At 30.6% G+C, this 19474-nt stretch overlaps 5 protein-coding genes across 9 annotated transcripts; 3 read left to right on the plus strand and 2 right to left on the minus strand.

The window, feature by feature from the left end:
- Positions 1-1235: 1235 nt before the first annotated feature.
- On the minus strand, positions 1236-5851 carry LOC105661813 (Bardet-Biedl syndrome 1). The gene is given in 8 exon segments (XM_012279684.2): positions 1236-1494; positions 1747-2930; positions 3054-3233; positions 3306-3555; positions 3780-4075; positions 4160-4369; positions 4606-4780; positions 5298-5851. Coding segments are annotated over 7 exon segments (1752 nt in total). The 5' UTR covers positions 5312-5851; the 3' UTR covers positions 1236-1494; positions 1747-2303.
- A 474-nt stretch (positions 5852-6325) lies between these two features.
- LOC105661812 (uncharacterized) lies at positions 6326-8151 on the plus strand. Its single transcript, XM_012279683.2, has 7 exons — positions 6326-6567; positions 6651-6741; positions 6808-6913; positions 7104-7226; positions 7282-7461; positions 7526-7675; positions 7768-8151. The coding sequence occupies exons 1-7, from the start codon at positions 6423-6425 to the stop codon at positions 7939-7941; spliced, it is 969 nt and encodes a 322-aa protein (XP_012135073.2). The 5' UTR covers positions 6326-6422; the 3' UTR covers positions 7942-8151.
- Positions 8152-9704: 1553 nt separating this feature from the next.
- On the minus strand, positions 9705-14824 carry LOC100882106 (protein dispatched). Of its 4 annotated transcripts, none has more exons than XM_076538468.1 (11): positions 14427-14824; positions 13917-14139; positions 13699-13836; positions 12879-13565; positions 12413-12800; positions 12130-12331; positions 11663-12050; positions 11010-11588; positions 10503-10803; positions 10135-10435; positions 9705-10041 (listed from the first exon to the last, which is right to left on the minus strand). In XM_076538468.1, exons 2-11 carry the CDS (start codon positions 14052-14054, stop codon positions 9804-9806), a joined length of 3360 nt encoding a protein of 1119 aa, XP_076394583.1. In that variant the 5' UTR covers positions 14055-14139; positions 14427-14824; the 3' UTR covers positions 9705-9803. The 4 variants fall into 4 exon arrangements, with proteins under 4 accessions (XP_076394583.1, XP_012135069.1, XP_076394585.1 ...); XM_012279679.2 differs by having other exon boundaries at positions 12879-13574; positions 14427-14822; XM_076538470.1 differs by lacking the exons at positions 13917-14139; positions 14427-14824 and having other exon boundaries at positions 13677-13813.
- A 385-nt stretch (positions 14825-15209) lies between these two features.
- sel (canopy family protein seele) lies at positions 15210-16638 on the plus strand. 2 transcript variants are annotated; one of them, XM_012279690.2, is made up of 5 exons: positions 15210-15511; positions 15595-15685; positions 15783-15898; positions 15975-16181; positions 16281-16638. In XM_012279690.2, the coding sequence occupies exons 2-5, from the start codon at positions 15595-15597 to the stop codon at positions 16461-16463; spliced, it is 597 nt and encodes a 198-aa protein (XP_012135080.1). In that variant the 5' UTR covers positions 15210-15511; the 3' UTR covers positions 16464-16638. The 2 variants fall into 2 exon arrangements, with proteins under 2 accessions (XP_012135080.1, XP_012135081.1); XM_012279691.2 differs by lacking the exon at positions 15210-15511 and having other exon boundaries at positions 15790-15898.
- Positions 16639-16874: 236 nt separating this feature from the next.
- Positions 16875-19233, plus strand: Ref1 (RNA and export factor binding protein 1). Its single transcript, XM_003700930.3, has 5 exons — positions 16875-17207; positions 17738-17875; positions 18113-18260; positions 18541-18681; positions 18764-19233. Exons 1-5 carry the CDS (start codon positions 16998-17000, stop codon positions 18874-18876), a joined length of 750 nt encoding a protein of 249 aa, XP_003700978.1. The 5' UTR covers positions 16875-16997; the 3' UTR covers positions 18877-19233.
- The last annotated feature ends 241 nt before the right edge of the window (positions 19234-19474 follow it).

The following is a 19474-nucleotide window of genomic DNA, read 5'->3' on the forward strand; positions in this document are numbered from 1 at the left end:
TACTTTAATTATACTATCTGAAATAATCATTAAATAGTAATAACTATCCTCATAAGGAGAAGATTCTGTAAACACATATGAATCTAACATAGTAAAATTTCCAATTTCATTTTGTTCAGAATAATTAAAAACAGGTAGAGAGCGTCCTTGCAAAGCCATATTTTTAATGCAAACTTCATGGACACTATGAGATGTATATACAGTAAAATTACAACCCCAAATATGTACACGAAACTTCCATGTTCCTGATGGTATATATATTCTATAAAAAGATTTAGAATATTAGAAATTTTTGACACTATTGATAAATAAAATATAAATAATCACACTTTTTACTTGTAATATGAAGTAGTTCCTTTTGTTTTTAATGTAAACTGGTAACCAATTGGTATATTTTCAATACTATTAGTTTGTGTCCAAATAGCTACAGAACCTATACTGTAATGGCATTTATGACCAAGTCCCTAAAATATGAAAGATTACTTCCGAACAATATTTTTATAAAAAAAGTAAATATGTACCTGTTGTTGCACTTTCTCATCCCAATGGGATAAATATGCTCCAACAAACCAATCTCCAGCTTCTGGCCCATACACCGGTACAATCGCAGTAGTTTTTGGTTCAAATGTTGTAATTGCAGAAACTACTATTGTATGATTACGTTTGGGATACATATTATTAGGAAACGTATCATTATTTACAGATATCACAGGGTAACTGCCCCATTGTAAATATCTACAAATTATATGAAAAATAAATATTGTTTCATAACACACTGTATTTGAAAGGAAATACCACAAAGTAAATATTTACATATGCACTTTTCTTTCTGGGCAATCTTGTCTATCCATAAACGCTGCAAATTGCCAAGTAGCTCTGAGCACCTCCTTCGGAACTGTATAATGAAACATTGCAATATCTGAATAACTTTTGAATGAATGTAATAATCCTTCTTGACTTGCTTCTGGCATGGTACATTCCCTTGCTACAAATACAAATTATTTATAAAAAACGTATATTTAAATAATTCTCATACAATATTAATATCAATACTTCTAATAAACTATAGTAAAAAAAAAAACACAAATATCATTACTGAAATATTGATGAGATGCATAAATGATTTATTTAAAAATTTACCTGGAAAAAGAAGCAATATTAAAAGAACGTTGAACTGGAGGATCATGAGATATCGCCTTGGAAAATAACATATCGGAAGCATGATAATTCTTTTTGACATCACAAAAAAATGAAAATTTCTTTTGATCTGATGCCTCCATTCACTGCTTATTAATTGTCTATCATTATCTCGATGTTGTGTTAACTGTACATTTTGCACAGACAATTGACAACCGCGACTAGACCGCAGTGTTTGCGTATTTAGTCGGATAGTTTATATGGGTTTCTTTCGATCAGCTGTAGCCATGTAGTAGACGACATATACAAATAGAGAAGGGTGGAGTGGATACAAGGGATGGTGATTTTATCGGCAGTCTGAAATAGATATCACCGCGATATTTTAAACTTTGAATATCATAAACAAAAGAATGTTAGTCCACTACAAAGATTTGAAAACAGGAGTCAAATACGTCATAGAATACTTTTTAAAAATTGATTTTCTTGTATAAAAATGTATTTTTAAAAGATAATATCTTTATTTTGATTGAGCTTTTATTTTAGAAAAGAAAACATATTTGTGTCAATGATGATATAACTTTATAGTTATTGCACAAATAAAATGCTTACATAAACAGTTTACTTGAAGATCTATAAGCTATTTATGCTTCAAATAGTGACTGTATGACATGGCATTTTTTTCTCCTTGTGCCCATTTATAAAATGTGGGTCCTGACCTACTAATACACATGCTAAATATATGATAAACTTATTATTTCATATAATTTTATATATGCACTTTATTAAAATACATTATAATATAAATATATAACGAGTTTTATTAACATTTATCATTCAATATTCGACCCGACTTTTATATTACTCGAATGAAAACATTATTGTACAATTCGTAGATGTTGCAGAAGGAAAAATTTGTATAAAAAGGGGAAGTTATAACAACCTTTCATTTACATGATTTCAAGAACAATAAAAATGCTAATAACTGCAGAATAAGTAATCAAATTACATACAGAAAGTATCACCCTACAGCTTCCATTATTCTGTCTAAACTGAAATGTTTTTATCTACGACACGATAAATCACTAGCTAACAGAACATGAACTCATAACATCTTTATAGACTGATAACTTAATAATAAAGCAATATAATCAACAATCGACACGTGATTAAATTTCAATATCCTCTTCTGCAGCTGGTAGAATTACCGACGTCACAGTTACCGGTTTCGCCTTCGATTTCTTGCAAAGTAAGATCTCTACCTTTCCCGATATTATGCCCTTCAAAAGTGCTTTAACGACTAAAGGAATTGGAACACCGCTCGGCAACAATGGCACATCCAACACTCGTGGTTTCACATCCGTATTTTCGCTTCTACAAACAATGTATAGATCCGTATCGGATAACTCGTCGGATATATTCGTCAGCAAGATACGAATTTGATAATTCGGGCCCAATCCTAAAACAGTTGCCTCCATGGTGATCGGATGAGGACCCGTATCCTGATTTTCGTTTAGAGATTCAAACGCTTTATTAGCTACCGTTAATCGCAACCGAAGAAGACCTTGTTGAAAAGCAGTGTGGATCTTCTTTGCTTCTGATCTTTCTCGAACTGTTTGCTCCATAAACAGCTTCGTTTTCTTTGGTATTAGAAATTTGGACCCGTCGTTTGGTGCGGAGGTGGTCATTGTATTATGTACACTGAAATCCGCGGTTCGTTTTAGAATTTTTACGCATAGACCACCGCCTACGGTGACCATCGCCATGGTCCGCTCCTCTTGACCCATTTTACCATACTGTATTAACAAAATAAAAACAGAAGTTATATTTTATGTGTTAATAACAAATTCTTTTATTTTTATTAGTATTGGATCAGTTTGTTAAATGCTTTTATCTTTAACAATTAATAGGAGAATTACCTTCATAGCAGACACTGGTTCCATAATCTTCAGCGTGTCTACATGGTGTTTTCCATCGTACACACGAATACCGTATCCAGCGGTACTCACAGCGAGCAAAGAGAGTCCACTTTGAGGCACTGGTAAGCTGACTAAATCCAAAATTGCCCCAGGAACATGTACATACCAAAGTTTAATTCCCTACACAAGAAATTCATCAATTTCTCTTTGATCACAGTTTAAATATTAATTACAAGAATTAAACAATGATACCTTCCTGGAGAAACCAACTAGGGTACCATCCATAACAGCAGCCACGACACCATCATTGCTAAGGGTTGAAACAGCTACCGCAGGTGCTGATAACTGTTCCCAAAGTTTCACAGGACTTCCTCTTCGTATCGTACCTATTTTACCGTCTCTTCCAACAATTAATATCCTGCCATCGCCCGTCCATAAGCCAGTACAGGCAAATGCGACTGGGGGTCATTTTACTGAGTGTTTATCCATTACGGTGAACGTTCTGCAATATAAACCATACGCTATTGTTAACCATACTCATTGTTGAAACATTATTTTCAACTAGAAAATCATTCATTAATAATTACAGTGTATATCTCAATTAAAAGAAATTTAATTCTTAGGTAAAGAAACTGAAGTATGAATTAAATATTAATTATTATTATTCAATTAGATAAAAATGATAATTAATTATTTTAAGCTGCATTGTGTAAGTAGAACTTTTACCGAGGATCTAAAACGAGAACTTCTCCAAATTCCGTGCCAAGTACAAGACAACCACTAGCTGGATTGTTCCAAGAATCTCTTCGTATAACAGAAATCGCGGTCAAAGCGTTACTTTTAATAAGAGGAATTCTCTTGTACTGTTCCACGAAGCTGGGCCTCAAGTTTGGGTCCATAGACAGAAACTTCAACGTTCGCGGTGAGATAAATCCCGCTCCAAGCTCCTTCAATAGTAAATCCAACTCGTTGGCTAACGTCAATATGTTCAGTTCATCCTCTAATCCAGCTTTATGCCAAATCTGTGAACAAGTTTACTAATTGCAAATCGAACGAAATGAAAAGATGAGGTGAACGAGATGAAACGATGAAAAGACTTTTCATACTTCGCGTTCTTTCGGATGCACGTCGATGAAGGGTAAAGTGTACTTGAAATATGGTCGCATGTTTTTGAAGATGAACACACTGGATCCAACACCCACACCTAACACGGATGATCGAGGTTCTCCGTTTTCGGTGTAAAAGCCGACCAATCCGCAAGGGGCGTTTATCATATTGTGCTCTGTTACTTGATCACCGCCTTTGTAAACTCGTATCTGATACATAGTAATTACGATATGTTACATATATTATTTTATAAACATAAGTTTGTAAAGCAAGATAGAGAATGGATCTGCATTCGGTTTACAAAGGGTCTGTAAGGATCTGTAGGAAGATTCTATAAGGGTCACATTATCTCTAAGATACTAGAATTCTCTTCTAGTTTTGCAGAGATATTATAACAAAGGCAAATGTAGTATGTGCCCTTTTCTCCGGGTATCAGAAGCATTACTTTAGAAGAATTAACAGCAAGTGTTCCTAAATCGACGCAGACGAGTCTTGCATCCCCATCGCCGGTTACATCGAGCATATCAACCCCATTTGGCAAAGTATACAATTTGGCTCCTGGTTCCCAAAGTGCTTCGAGCCATCGACTCGCACCGAGACCGCTCACGTTATGTTCAGCTCTGAAAAAGTCAAAATATGCATGAGTTGTTGTAAAATGGAACGTAAATTCGACGGTTTTAGGTTGTTAGAGAATTAAACTATTAATTCTTTTATTATTAATTTATCATTAATCCTTAAATTAAATTATTTAAATTATTGAAGTATCAAATACCAAATGACAATGTCTACATTTCTATTTTCTAATTTCCCTGTTTCTCCAAATTCTCAAAATTGTAAATTTGTGAACGGATTGATATGTATCTTCAAATTTCTGAAAACTTCTAAATTTCTACATTAAAAAATTTCGAAGTTTAAAAATTCAATACTTTTATAATGTATCTTGAAATTTCTAAATTATCTTCGAATTCCCAAATTATCCCATTTCTGGATTTCTTAAGTTTCTTAAGTGCATAAAAGTTGTCTAATAAATATAATCAATTGCCATGTACGGTGAACAACCTTCACACCCACACGCGGTGACCCTGATAAATCCTTGACACGCACAAAACTCGAAAATAAAAAATATTTGCCCTTTACCGTAATCCGTGCATGCTCGAAGTCTTCTTTAATGTCAGATAAAAAACGTTACTTCGAATTAAATTTTAATCGAAACACATCAGCCGCACTTTTCTGGACTTTGCGTTCTATGCACCCTGTTGTAATGCGGTAGAACAGATCGTCATATTGCTACCAATATGTCCAGCTTTTTGAAAATGTTTCTTCTCGAAACGAGACCGGTCGCGTATCGACACAATTTTATCTTTCGAAAGAAACAATGATCGATCTTATCGAAAGATCTGTTTGTAAAATTTGTTAAACGATACAGCAGTGTCGGTGAATGATACTTTGTTGTGGACACTTGTAGCCATAGTAATGCTCACGTGTACAAAATATCAATGATCGCGCATTGCGATTCATACGTGGTATCGAGAACAATGTTGAATTATTCTGAAATTAAAACAATATTTAATGTACCATGTTCTTTTTCAAATAAATATGTACTTTATTCTTCGTTTCAGCGAACTATGTTTGAACCCTAATTTTAAATTATTATAATATTTTTCTTTAAGTTTTGAGATTAATAGATATATTTAGTATGTAACAAAAATATCATTAAACTTAATTCAGAATGTTGATAAAGTAAAGAAAATAGTTCGTGTAGTTCATCATTAAAAAAATAAAAACAGGTATATTTAATAAATAAAAAAGGTTGCTACAACATTAAACTAGTTTGAGAATTATACAAGTTTAACTGTATAAAAACTGCTTTTTATGACACAAAGGGAATAATCTTAAAATAACATTACAAACTGATAAACTTTCAAATTTCAAAATTTTTAAATTATTAAACTTTCAGAAACGTCAAAAATTTTTAATTCGTGGATTTTCAAATGTTTCGATTAAAAAATTTCGAAATTTTCAAGCATATTTCTAGAAATCGGAGGCAACTCCCCTTACATTTCTTCTTGGAAGACAACGTTGCATCCGAATGTACAAACGTTATTTTCGGTTGTTATCTGTATTAGCGTTGAGTTTTGTTTACTTTAAAATTGTAGTTTTCGACATTGAGCTCATAATATGTAAACACGATAGTTTTCGTTGCTAAATGTTCGAAGCGTTCTGTAGTGTTTCTGCGAGGATAATGTCGGAAATCAAGGTACGATGATGCATGAGGGAAAAGGAAATGTTAACTTATTACCAAATGGTAATCGGAATAAATGTAGACATTCGAGTATCTGGGATCATATTGAGTCTCCACAGTTCGTTGATTTCTCCAATTTACCAGAGACAGGAGATTCTTTCTTTAGTAAGTAAATTTTATCCTTCTTATATGAGAGACTTAAATAATATCAGAAAATCCATGATTTTACATCTCTATTCTTCTTTTAGATAAAGTAACGGTGGTTGTAAGCACCCCAAATCCAAGGTTGAATAACGAAAAACTTCCTAATACAGTTGTAGAAGAGAATGCATTAATCGCGTAAGAATTTATCGATATCTTTGTTTTAAATTTCTTCTTAGACATATAAATTTATTTCATATCCAGGTCCTTCGATAACTTTTCATTGTCTGGTATACAACATGGCTCATACAACGATGGGAATAGCACAGTCAAAGAAAATTATGTGGTTCACAATTCCTCTGTTAAATTGGTATGTGCCATCAATTAATCATGGAGTCTTAAAGTATGGTAACATCGCTCGTGGATCGCAAGTTAATTTTAGTTTTTAACTTTGTGGACTTTGAAATTTTATAATATTGAATTTTTCAACTTCAATATTTTAAAACTTCAGAACTTTAGCTAATGTATTTTGGGATATTTTGTATCGATTAAAATTTCAGGCGGAGATCAAAAATGAAAAGTGTACTAAAACGAAGAAACCACTGAACACCATGGTAAATCCATTTACATTTGCGATGCGCGACAAATACATGGAACAACGTAAACAAGAGCGAATTAACAAGGTATAATATGTGATATAAATTAAACTTTAAGATTTATTAACCGATTAATTCGCAGATGTTAGAAGAAGAGAAAAAGGTAAAAATATTTCGCGCAAATCCTGTACCCAAATTTTTGAAAGCTCGGTTAGTTCATAACAATAACAATAATGATAAGAATGAGCAAAAAGCAAACGGCAATATTAATGGAAAAGTGACAAAAACAGTACCTGCTAAGGAAGTTAAAAAAAATACCGAGGTAATTGCAAAAAGTTTCTTAAATTGTGTTTGATGTTATATAATATTTTTTATTTGTAATGTAGGCTCAAAAGAAATTAACGCTACATTTTCCAAGACCAAAAGTTAGACCGAAAACACCCCCTTTACGAACTACAACTCGAGCGCAGCAAAGAAAACGTTTCGACGAAGCAATAAAAGAGAAGGAAAAACAGAGAGAAGAACTGAAACAAATGGTAACAGTGTTTTTTTCTCGCAGTATTTCATTAACAATAGTTTCTGCAATAAAAAATCATTTACTTTACGCGTGTTTATAAATTATTAATAGGAAATTGCTGCTAAAAAGAAACAAGAAAAAGAAGAACTACTGCTTCTAAGAAAACAATTGGTTCACAAAGCTCAACCTATTCGGAATTATAAATTAAACTTACCACCAATTGAAAAGAGACCGTTAACAGATCCCGTAAGCCCGTTAACGTTAAAACGACGTCGTCAACAATAAACATTTTTAAAAGATACAGTTATATATATATAAGTAATTAGTTTTAATAATTAATTTTTACTTGTTCATTTTATGGAAAAATTAGTTTATGTTATGATAAGCATTTTATGTTGTTTAATCCATTATATAATTTATATAAACGTATGCGTATATACACATGTACATTTTGACTCTGCAAAGTTCATGAATAAAGCCAATGTTTTAATTATATTTTTCATTCTACCTGTTTCAATCTAACTTGTAAATATTTAAATACAATCATTTGTACACCAAATATACCGAATAATTATTAGTATATAAATTATTAGAATAATTATTAGAGGTATTGAATGAACATTTTGAATGGGAGTATGGAGATATAATCATTTGTAAAGAAGATGACATGTATTTGTTTCATAATATAGATTTACGTGCTTATCACAGATTTTACTGGATAAAACATTAACAAGTATACATGTTAACACGAAATAGTTATTTAACATATATAACAAGCTCACTATATTATAACATACGTGTAACATACATAGATACATATATAAATGTATTCAAGATCGCCAAGGCATTATAATATTATAGTGATAATTCTAATACGATTTCATTCAGTATCATAGATTCTTATTTCTTTGAAAGCATGAAGTTGTACTACATAAATTGTCAATTTGTACCTTTCTTTTTTTTTTAAGTAATGAATTGTGAAGCCTGAACTTCGTTTACTATTACTACAAATAACTTACAATACAATTTAAAAGAAAATCAGTTTTTATAAACGACCAGCTTTTTAAGTACGATCAATATATTGTAAAATAATATAAAAGGAATAAAGTAAATTGTTCGTTCAAAAATAATTCCGGATTATTAAGAATTTAAAACGTAAGCGATAATTGAAATGTATGTAAGTGATAAGATTTTATATAAAACTTCAACCAAATCCGAAAAAAATTGTTTTGAAACATCTAGAAAATCTACCAATGAAAATTATAAAAGTCTGTCAGTCTTCTTTCAATGTGTACTTCATACAGTATATAAATATAGATAATCTTAAAACAAAACTACGTACAACAGCACGCTTTGTTATGTTTTTTAAATTTAATTACGATCACATATACACATACATCGTTTTATAAGTTTTAAAATTGAAAGTTGTACAGCAAAATAATCGATACTCAAAAGAATTTCTTGCATTCGAAAATTGTTCGCTACAGAGTTTGATTTTAAGAAATCTTTAACTTTACATTAAAATATAATATAATAAAATATACTAAATTATATTTAAAGCTGAAAATAAATTATACTTTTAAATATATGTATAAAAATGATATTGTTAATAAGAATGGAACAATTAATTCCAAAGATCTACATATTGTAAAAAATACCTGTGTGTACATTAAAGCAAATATAAAAAAGAAAAAAATTGTATAAAAAATAAGCTATAATACATTCATAAACATACAAATGCAAGTATAATAGTATAATACTTTATCAATACTATGTGTCACAAACGCAGAATATAGTCTACAACCTCCTAAAAAAGTAAAATCTAAAAGAGATCGTAAAATATAAAACAATTTGCAATATGCTTGGCACTTTAAACCTCGCTTATATCATGATAGATATAATGCATATAGTCTGCATAACTGACGTAGGAAGCCCAATGAATGTTAATAATAGATAAATGTATAAATAATTACCTTAAACTATTTTGAACACAGCCAATGACACATTAGTCGCGGATAACCATAGCTCTATATGAGACACAAGTTACATACAAACAAGTAAATTTTTCAATTCAAAATTTACAGAAGCATATACCACATCGTAATCATTTTCTGCTTAAAATATATTTTATTACTTGACTTCCTTTATTACTGAAGTAACGCCGATGTTGGAGATGGAGGTAGTGATGGTGACGGTGGTTGTCTCGTGGTAAAAGTCTCTATTTCGTTACAGTGAAATTGACATACTGTACTAGATGTACTTAAAGTAGATTCTGACCACATTCCTCTGCCCTTAAACTTTCTTCTAGTTCTGTTATTATCTGTATTTTCATCAGGCACATTTCCAGACTTTCTTTTACGAAAGTAACTCCATAACAAATTTAATCTGCAATTATTACAGTCAAGTAAAAACTGTTTAAAAAAGTTGATTGTATGTATATTTGAATAAAAGAATAAAATTATTCATTAAAACATTCACCTTGGATACTGAAACTGGGCAAACTGAGATGATGGACCTATTATTGCTAATACTGGACACAAAAAAAATGTAGCATATATCCAGCTTACAGCCATAACAAGTAATAAAAATACACCAATCTGTATATATGCCAGTACACACGAAGGTAACATGAGAGCACCAGCAACACCACTTGTAAGACAAGCCATTAAAGTTGGACCACCCATTTGTGTTAGAGCTGTTTTTACTCGGTCCTCTCGTTCTTTAGAAACACATGTCCTATAACTTACTACATAATGCAAACTAAAATCTACAGCCAAACCTGAAAACAACATCAATTTCATTATACATGTTACTGAAAATCGTATTATACATATATTGATAAGTACCTATAGCTGTTGACACTGCAACGCTTTCTAAAACATTTAGTTTCCAACCAAGAAGAATTAGGCCAGCAATTGTTACTATAATCGCTGCACCGATCGTTACAATCGCATACAAACTGATGAGTGGATTAAAAGTCACGAAAACTAACACTGTGAGAGCTAGGATCAACGAAACTCCCATTGCCCAAAGTGTACCTTCGTACAATGTTCGTTGCAGTTCATAAAATTCCAATCTACTAACAAACCACCCGCCACGCATTCCCTCTGGAGCACTTTTTAACTGATCTTGCATCCAATTTTCAACCTATTAATTTTAAAAAAAAAAATTCAATTTTTAATCGTATTAAGTTATAAAAAAATTTCTGCACAGAAGTGTCTTCTATTAAACATGTCTATTATTAAACAGTGGTTAAATTATGGGCTAATATTATTATTTAATAAAATCAAACATTTGTAAAAACAAATTCTGTGCAACATTTTTTTACATTTTATATTTTTATAAATGTTTACCTCATGAAAAAATTGATCCATACTTAAAAAGGAAAGACTGTAGTTATATGTACTGTCATATTCGACTACCACTGCTCTAATTTTAGGTAGTGGCATTGGTATGAGATTTGTTTCATTTGATATTTGTAGTTGGGTAAGACTTGGTTCGTTTAAAAATTTTAATCCGGCGAAAACACCATTACGAACCCACAAGTATGAGGGAGTACGATATAACTCAGCATTAGCTTCAGCAGCACATTGTCGCAAAACACTAGAATTATACGGAAACGTACTTTTTTCACAACATGGCATATAATTGATACGAGGATTGATAGGATCTTCGCAACGTCTTCGCATCCATTTATGTAGCCTGTCTATAAAGCAGTTAGGAAGTAAAGGTCCTAAGGTCCCACGATAAAAAGGTTGAGCTCTCAAATTGAGGCAGAACTTTTCAAGCCATAATTGTGAATCTGGATCTGATACATCAAAAGATTCGTCCCATTCTGGTGTACCAATTAAATCAGGATCAAGATAATTACCATTATCAATTGGTTTTATGCCCCACACAAATCTAAGCGGTAATACATCTCCATTATCAATCTGAAATTACAAACTTTTTATTAATTTTGAAAGAGTTGCTTTAGACGAGACTGGACTAAAATATTTCTACGTACTGATTCGTGCTTCTCAAACCAGAATTTTCGAGAATATATTAAATCATATTTTTCAAACGGATGAGAACTATCGAATAATTGAAAGTCGACACTATCGGGCAATTGTAAGCCTGGATATTGAAATACAATGATACAACATATCACTGCTATAATACTTAAACTCAATAACCAGTACCATCGAAAATTAATAACTATTTTTGTAAGAATAGTATTAAAATTATTTGTTATTCTATCCTTAAATAATCTTGAAGGCCGAATAATTTTTCGCGTTATAAAATTTGCAGGTGACAAAACACCTAATCTAAATCGTTCTGACACGACTACGCACGCTGGCAACCAAGTAACCATCAGGAAGAAGTTAGCGATAATAGTCATTCCTGAAAATAAACTGTAAATTTTTGTAATTAATAAGATATTTGTAGTAACTTTTTATAATTATTTTAATATTTGCCCAAGTATATTTATACCTGAAACAATTGATAGCTGTAACGTTACTAACAATTGACGCAAAAAATGCTACTGCAGTAGTCAAAGATGTGACAAACATAGAGGGAATAGCATGTTTCATAGTTTCTTGCACTAAAATAATCATTCCATCATTAGATATTTTTTGTGCTTTGCCTTTCTCCCAAAGTTTACAATATATAAACGCATCATCTGCGCCTATTCCTAAAAGTTAATAATATTATGGATTTTCCGTATTTTATTACTAGAAGCAATACTATAATTACATATTTCATAAATTCTTACCTACAGCAACAATAATTGCTAATAGATTCATGAACGGGAAAAATTTTACATGTAAAATTACAGTGTAAAAAGCATATGAAATGCCAAGACTAAAAATTACGGCGATAATTGTTGCAACAGTTACCACTAATGAACTAGTGTATGCCCATATGCAAATTGTTACAAAAGCAAAACCAGTCAGTAACAAAATCGAGTCCGCTACTAATAATCGATCAAATAATGTAGCTTTTAAACCTAATTGCATTCCTTTAACACCAAACTTTCCATAAGACAAGCCACCACTGTTCAATTCTTTATAAAAATCTAAAGTGGCAGAGCTTGCAGCTATTGGCAAAAATATCATTGCATATTTCAAAGTTGAATTTAATTGATTTTGAGAATTTTGTTTCTGCAATAACAACATTAAATATTAAATGTTTTATGTATTCATGATAATTTTTTTATCACTGATAGTTACTTGACTTACATGATTTAAAACAAAGTCAATATCCAATAAATAATGCAGCAAATGGTAAGCTGCATTATGCATATAGCACTCAAATGGGACATGTCTTTGACAATTCAAATCTTCTGCACAATTTGACGTCAAACGACGATTTTGATAATAATAAGCGCATCTTTGTAATAGAATTTCTACACGATTGAGATCATTTTCTGTTACTCCTAAACAGGAACTTCGATTAGATAAAAGCGCAACATAATTTGCTGGTGACCAACTTCTGCAACATTTTTCTGGTACATTATTATATTCTCCTTGCGTTTGACATAAGGATGGAAAGTAAGGATTTGAACGAATCTCTGCATCAATATGACACTGTGCTAATACACCTTCCATTGACCATAAGTTTGTATCTTCAAAATTTCTACCAATGATAACACGCGCATAGGCAGAAGAGGGTAAGTTGCAGAAGAAATTCTCTGTGTCAATATGATCTTCATCTTTGTAATCTTTCGTTATATCAAATGTCTTTCTATTTTTTAACTCTATCAACTCTTCCCATTTATCTTTAACTGCACCTTCAACCTTATTTGTTTTCAGTTTGTTACTAGTTATTTCTTTCTGATATTTTTTTCCTCCTTTTTTTTTATTCTTAGGTCTTTTTCTAATAATACCCTGGCTCATCCAAGTATGATTTTGTACATTAACCGGATTCTGTAAGTTCTAAAATATAGTATTATATCATTTATGAACATAATAATGACAAGACACAACTACAATGTTTTAAAGAATTTGTTACATGCACAATTAATATAGTATACTGACATTTAATCCTTAATAGAAGTACCTGTTGATTTCGTTGTTGTACATAATAATAATATTCTAAAGGATTATCAATCAGTTGTCCTCTTGGTTTACTTGCTTCTAATAAATTTTGCCAAGCAATAAGCCGTTGTGCTAATACAGTACCTCTTGCTTCAAATCCCTTAATAAAATGTAAAAAATATAAATTAATAAGAAACAATGTATTTACATACTTTTTGCATATAGTTTATATGTACTTACTAATTGTGGGTCAGAGAAATCAGGAAATTTTTTGACAGCCAAAGGAACAATTAAGCATGTTGAGGAAAATATGAATATTGTTGTCAAAATGCTATAAGGATAATGAGCTACGACACGAGAAAACCACCACACTTCCATTTTGATAACTATGTTGTATTTTCTTCTAAATCATCTTATTGAAAGTGTTGCAAATTATAACATGTCATATTAGTTTATTTTTTTTCTGAAAATTAAACAGTTCACAGTAAAAACAAAATCTTACAGCCTAGTACATATATAATTTTGAAAACAATTTCTTGATGCATCCAACTTAGATGAAGCTCACTCTACACCAATACATAACATAAACATTTGTTACATAATATTTAGAATGATTTTATGCTTTCTTATTAAAATAATTTCTAGCAACTCAGTAACATTTTTTTACATAAACGTTTCATTCATTATTTTACAGTTGCAATATAAGTGTAAACATAAAAAGAATACAGTTGACAATCACTGTTTACTTACATATATGAGGATTTTAATAAAACTGTTTATAAATAAGCTCTATTTTATGCAAAATGATGTAGCATGATTCTCTAATTTAAAAAGGGTACATGGACTGTCCACTTTAAGGGGTGGCACGTGTTTACATCGAAAGCAACTACCCCCCTCGCTGCACAGCCAATGAAAATATAATGTTCACACTAAAAAATGCTAATCGACATATTTCTATTAGCTGTATTCATCTATGCATTCGAATTAAATTACTTAATCTCTTTCTTTGTGTAACAAATAAAATAAAAAAAATTTATTTTTAACATTAAAGTCGTAATACTTTCTAAAACAACAATTATTTTAAATTAATAAAAATGCTCAAAAATTGCTGTAAGTTCACTTTTAATTGCTTAAGTTTCAAATAGTGCTAAAGTTAAAATATTTATAAAAAGAAAAAATAAAAGGATTGTTTTTTTCTGTTTCTTGAATAGAGATACATAATGCACATGCGCTGCATATAAAGCGCTTTATATGCAGCGCATGTGCATTATGTGTTATGGTTGAAGAAAACATTCTTATTTTATTTCAATAAGTACTTTACTTTCAGCAATATTTGAAACTTAAGCAAGTAGAACCAGACTTATATCGATCTTTTGACGTTTTAAGTAATTTAAAATAATTGTTATTTCAATTATTGAGGGAAAAGTTTTGTATTCTATGTTTTTCGCAATCGAAATTTAAATATTGCAAATGAAATGCATAGATGAATGCAACTAATGAAAATACGTCGATTAATCTGTTTTGCAGTAAAAATTGCATTTTATACATTTTAATGGTGGGGGTAGATAACAGATACTCCCAAAGCCAACCATTTCTTTCCATAATTGGAAGTGACTGAAGACAACCATTTTTAACGGGATTTGTGTTCTATACTTTATATGCTTATGGTCTGCTCAGGAGTGTGTGATAATTGATAATAATCAATATATTGTATATGGATACGTGTCATACACGTGTCTTCCTTTAAAAAGAGTTAGACATTAAATTGAAATTTTGTTAATTTATCAACTGAGTATTTAGTTTACTTATTACTTAATTTCACAATTAAATACAATGTAAGTATAAGATAAACACTGACAGTTACATTGACTTATACATTAACTATAATATAATTCAGTAATATTCTTTTATATTTCAGATGAAAAGCTTAATAGTGATATATCCTATTTTATTTGTAAATATTTTTGTCAAGTCTGCAGAAATTGATAGTAAGCTTGTAAGATGTTTGGGTAAGTAAAATGATGTACATGGTCATGTAAAATTTTATGAAACTGTTTATTATATATCCAGGCAAGATTATAGTAAATTAATATTAATAATACATAGTTTGTAGAGCAACTATGAAAGAAATTGAAGCAGAATTAGCAAAAATCGATCCTTCAAGAGAAATTGAAATAGGAAACTATAGATTAGATGCACAGGGAAATGTAATTCACAAAAAGGTAATAATTCATTTTTATAACATTTTTATATATTTCATTTTAAAAGACTAATTTAAATCTTTATTTCTATTTGCAGATTCCACTTTCCCAATCTGAAGTCCATATATCTGATGTATTGGATAATATCTGTGATAGAATGGCAGATTATGTGAGAGCAACATATAAATCAAATGGTAAATTAACAATTTTGAATCTCATGACTCCATCTGGTACTATGAATCCTGAAATGAGTAAGGTTGATATTGTCCAGGACGGTGATTTCAATAAAAGTTTAAAATATTATGTACGTATATTCATCTTATTCATAAATTTTATCAATTAAAATAATATGAAACATATATTATTTGGCATAAAATACTATCAAGTTTTTATTATATTTTAGTGTGAGGGAGTAGTAGAAGAATTTGAAGACTCTATAATTTCAATGTTTACCCAAAAAAAGGACAATATTAAAAAGCAACTGTGTACAGATACTGCAAAACTATGCAATCCTACTGATTTTAGTTATGAAGATAATGAAGATACTGAGCAAGGTGATGAGAGTGAAGACCATGATGAATTGTAATATAGTTAAAGAAAAATTATACCTTTATGTCAATTTATTTTTGATATTAAAAACTTACTTAAATATTGTAATATGTTTGAATGGAAAATGAAGTACAAAAGTATAAATTGCAAAATACCCTTTAAGAAAAATAAATGTAAGAAACAGACACTTAATCTTATATTAAGAATCTTAATTTTTGTTTGAAGTTATTTAATGTCAGATTTTTAATTTGTGACCTTAGAAAATCAATGAAATTAAAAGAATTCAAATGCATACATGTGATATGGGCATTTCACAGTTAAAGAAAAACCGTTATCTTTAGTAATTTTAAAATAGACGGTTAATTTAAGTTTTAACAGTATATAAATAGATAGCGCTCTGATCGTTGGCATACAATTTGTGTTTCTTGAAATTTCTGTAATCTACGGTCTTTATACCCAGGTTTCCGTGCGCGCTTGTTTCGTCTTCGTTCGCCGCCATCATTACAAAGTCGAAAGAGGTTGGTTTTACAGATTTTTGCGTGGTAGTGTCATTATTCGAAAGCTAGCACAAATGAAGATGGTTGATAAAATAGAAATGAGTCTTGATGACATTATCAAGCAAAATAAAGGGACTAGACCGCGTGGTGGCGGTGGCAGACGTGGAAGAGGTGCCGGTAATTCACCTCGTAGAGGAGCACGCAGAACTCAAAGAGTTGGTGGTGGCGTCATGCGAGGACGCAGTCGTGGTGGAATTACCAGAAATTCTCTTCCGTATACGAGGGTAAGAAATCATTTGTTTCTTGATAAAATTTTCAATATTCAAATGTTGTATTCGTTCTGTCACATGTGACTATATTGGAACCTATCGTATTACTTCCGTCTAAGTGCTTATGCATCAAATGCTTTAATCTATGGAAGGATTAACGGTCATATTTTTAAATAAATTAGTCTTACAAAGTGGAATTGTTTATGTCAAAATAGTCCTGCTGCAAAAAAAATATATGTTTAGAGACTTCAAATTTAAATTCTTTGAGAATTATTGTAGTTTGAACTTTTATAATATGTTTAATATTGCTTTTAAGAATGATTATGTTAGTTAACTTTTATTATTGTTAACTGATTTGAATGCTGATGTAAAAGTTTTATATTATGTCATGGAATTATCTGATATCTTCAGTGAATATGTTTACAAAATTTCCACATAATTAAATATTTTTATGTTAATTCGTTATGCATAATTTAAGCTGCAAAATATTGTTGAATTATACAAATTTATACCATATCAAATGAAGCTTTTATTGGTGTGTATAGGGTGATGTAAACAGTGCATGGAAACACGACATGTTTGATGGGGTAAAAAAGGTTGGCCGAAGTGCAATAGGTAGTGCAGGGACAACCAAGCTCCTCGTATCGAATCTTGACTTTGGTGTATCAGATTCGGATATTCAGGTATTACTAAAAAAGATTTTAATAGTATATAAACATTGTGCAGATTTAAATTTTAACTAAAATAATGAATAATGAGTATTTAGTTGGTAGTATAAAAAATATTTGCTAATATATATTTTCAAGAAATCAGTTTTAAATATTAAAAAAAATAGTATTACAAAAATAATAATATTAACACTCTTTCATTGGTAACTGCAGTACAAATTTACAAATAGTTGTATGTTTATATGTTTCTAGGAATTATTTAGTGAATTTGGTCCCTTAAAATCAGCAGCAGTACATTACGACAGGTCAGGTCGATCTTTAGGCTCTGCGGATGTTATATTTGAAAGAAGAGCAGACGCTATTAAAGCAATGAAACAATATAATGGAGTACCATTAGATGGTGTGTAGTTGAATTTATGTTTGGACTATAATTTTTGCTTTGAATGTCTCTTTTTAATTATAAAATTCCGCCTATATTTAGGGTTTCAGTATCACTTATTAATCTGGTCTCCAGTTTATACCTAGCAACATACAGTTTGAGCATTTTCTCTTTTATCCTTCCATAAATACTCCAACATGGGATGAAATTAAAGAAAAACAAATTTCAAAGAAGTTATTGTGAATTATGATTTGCACAACTATTCACATCTATTATTGCAATATGTGGTATACATCGGCAGGTCGTGAAATGAACATACAAGTTGCTACCTCTGAAATACCAGTCACATCAATCCGTGGAGGCCCCAGACTTAGCGGCAGTAGTTTTACACAGAGACCTCAGTCCCGGTTTAGGGGTAATCGTGGAACAGGATCCATCAGAGGTATACAATTGAATTATTTGGAATACAATGAATTTTTCTTTACAATGAATATATTAATATATCTTTATATTTGTTATCAAAGGTCGAGGGACTGGACGACGCGGTGGCAGAGGGGGCAGTCGACAAGCGATGAAAACTCCTACCGCTGAAGAATTAGACGCCGAGTTGGAGGCTTATGTGAAAGAAGTAAAGTAACAACGTCACAAACCTTTATACTTCTAAGATTTTGTTCTGATTTGACTTAACACAATACAATGTGTTTCCCTAATTTTCATGAGAATATATAAAAATAAGTATAATTGTATCATTAGCAAGATGTTATAAGAAATTTCTTTTAAATCAATCTTTTTTTATTTCTGACGGTTTCTTTGGAAATTGGCATGTAAATTTTACAAACACTTAAAAAGATAATTTGTAGGAGTTCATAAATTTTTTTATGATACCGTAACATAAAGAAAATAAAAAGTTATGATGTAAAGACTGTATGGATTTGTATGTACTATCGTGCGAGTGTGATTATCAGATGAAAAATACAGTAACATTCAACTTTAAGAGTTGTTGTTTATCAAAATACAGAATGTGCTTCTAGCCCTCTATTTAATTGACTTTTATGAATCATGAAATATCAATATATTTAAAATATCCATCATCATATGTTACACATTGTGGAATACTCTATTATATACTACATGTCAGTTACTATATTTAGTAGTATAATATATTTGTAAATTATCTTTGACAAATTGTTTTTTTTTTTACCACGAATAATAAAAATTACCACTATGTGTAGCTC

Source organism: Megachile rotundata, chromosome 12, assembly GCF_050947335.1.
Source record: "Megachile rotundata isolate GNS110a chromosome 12, iyMegRotu1, whole genome shotgun sequence".
NCBI lineage: Eukaryota > Metazoa > Arthropoda > Insecta > Hymenoptera > Megachilidae > Megachile > Megachile rotundata.

Bases quoted from the DNA above. Each gene is read 5' to 3' on its own strand.
- LOC105661812 (XM_012279683.2), top strand. From the start codon at position 6,423: ATGATGCATGAGGGAAAAGGAAATGTTAACTTATTACCAAATGGTAAT. The intron at 7,227-7,281 runs GTATAATATGTG...ATTAATTCGCAG, and splicing joins AACAAGAGCGAATTAACAAG to ATGTTAGAAGAAGAGAAAAA. The intron at 7,462-7,525 runs GTAATTGCAAAA...TTTGTAATGTAG, and splicing joins AAGTTAAAAAAAATACCGAG to GCTCAAAAGAAATTAACGCT.
- LOC100882106 (XM_012279679.2), bottom strand. From the start codon at position 14,054: ATGGAAGTGTGGTGGTTTTCTCGTGTCGTAGCTCATTATCCTTATAGC. The intron at 13,837-13,916 runs GTAAGTACATAT...CATTTTATTAAG, and splicing joins ATTTCTCTGACCCACAATTA to GGATTTGAAGCAAGAGGTAC. The intron at 12,801-12,878 runs GTAAGTCAAGTA...TTGTTATTGCAG, and splicing joins TTGACTTTGTTTTAAATCAT to AAACAAAATTCTCAAAATCA.
- sel (XM_012279690.2), top strand. From the start codon at position 15,595: ATGAAAAGCTTAATAGTGATATATCCTATTTTATTTGTAAATATTTTT. The intron at 15,686-15,782 runs GTAAGTAAAATG...AATAATACATAG, and splicing joins TAAGCTTGTAAGATGTTTGG to TTTGTAGAGCAACTATGAAA. The intron at 15,899-15,974 runs GTAATAATTCAT...TTCTATTTGCAG, and splicing joins GAAATGTAATTCACAAAAAG to ATTCCACTTTCCCAATCTGA.
- Ref1 (XM_003700930.3), top strand. From the start codon at position 16,998: ATGAAGATGGTTGATAAAATAGAAATGAGTCTTGATGACATTATCAAG. The intron at 17,208-17,737 runs GTAAGAAATCAT...TGGTGTGTATAG, and splicing joins ATTCTCTTCCGTATACGAGG to GGTGATGTAAACAGTGCATG. The intron at 18,682-18,763 runs GTATACAATTGA...TTGTTATCAAAG, and splicing joins TGGAACAGGATCCATCAGAG to GTCGAGGGACTGGACGACGC.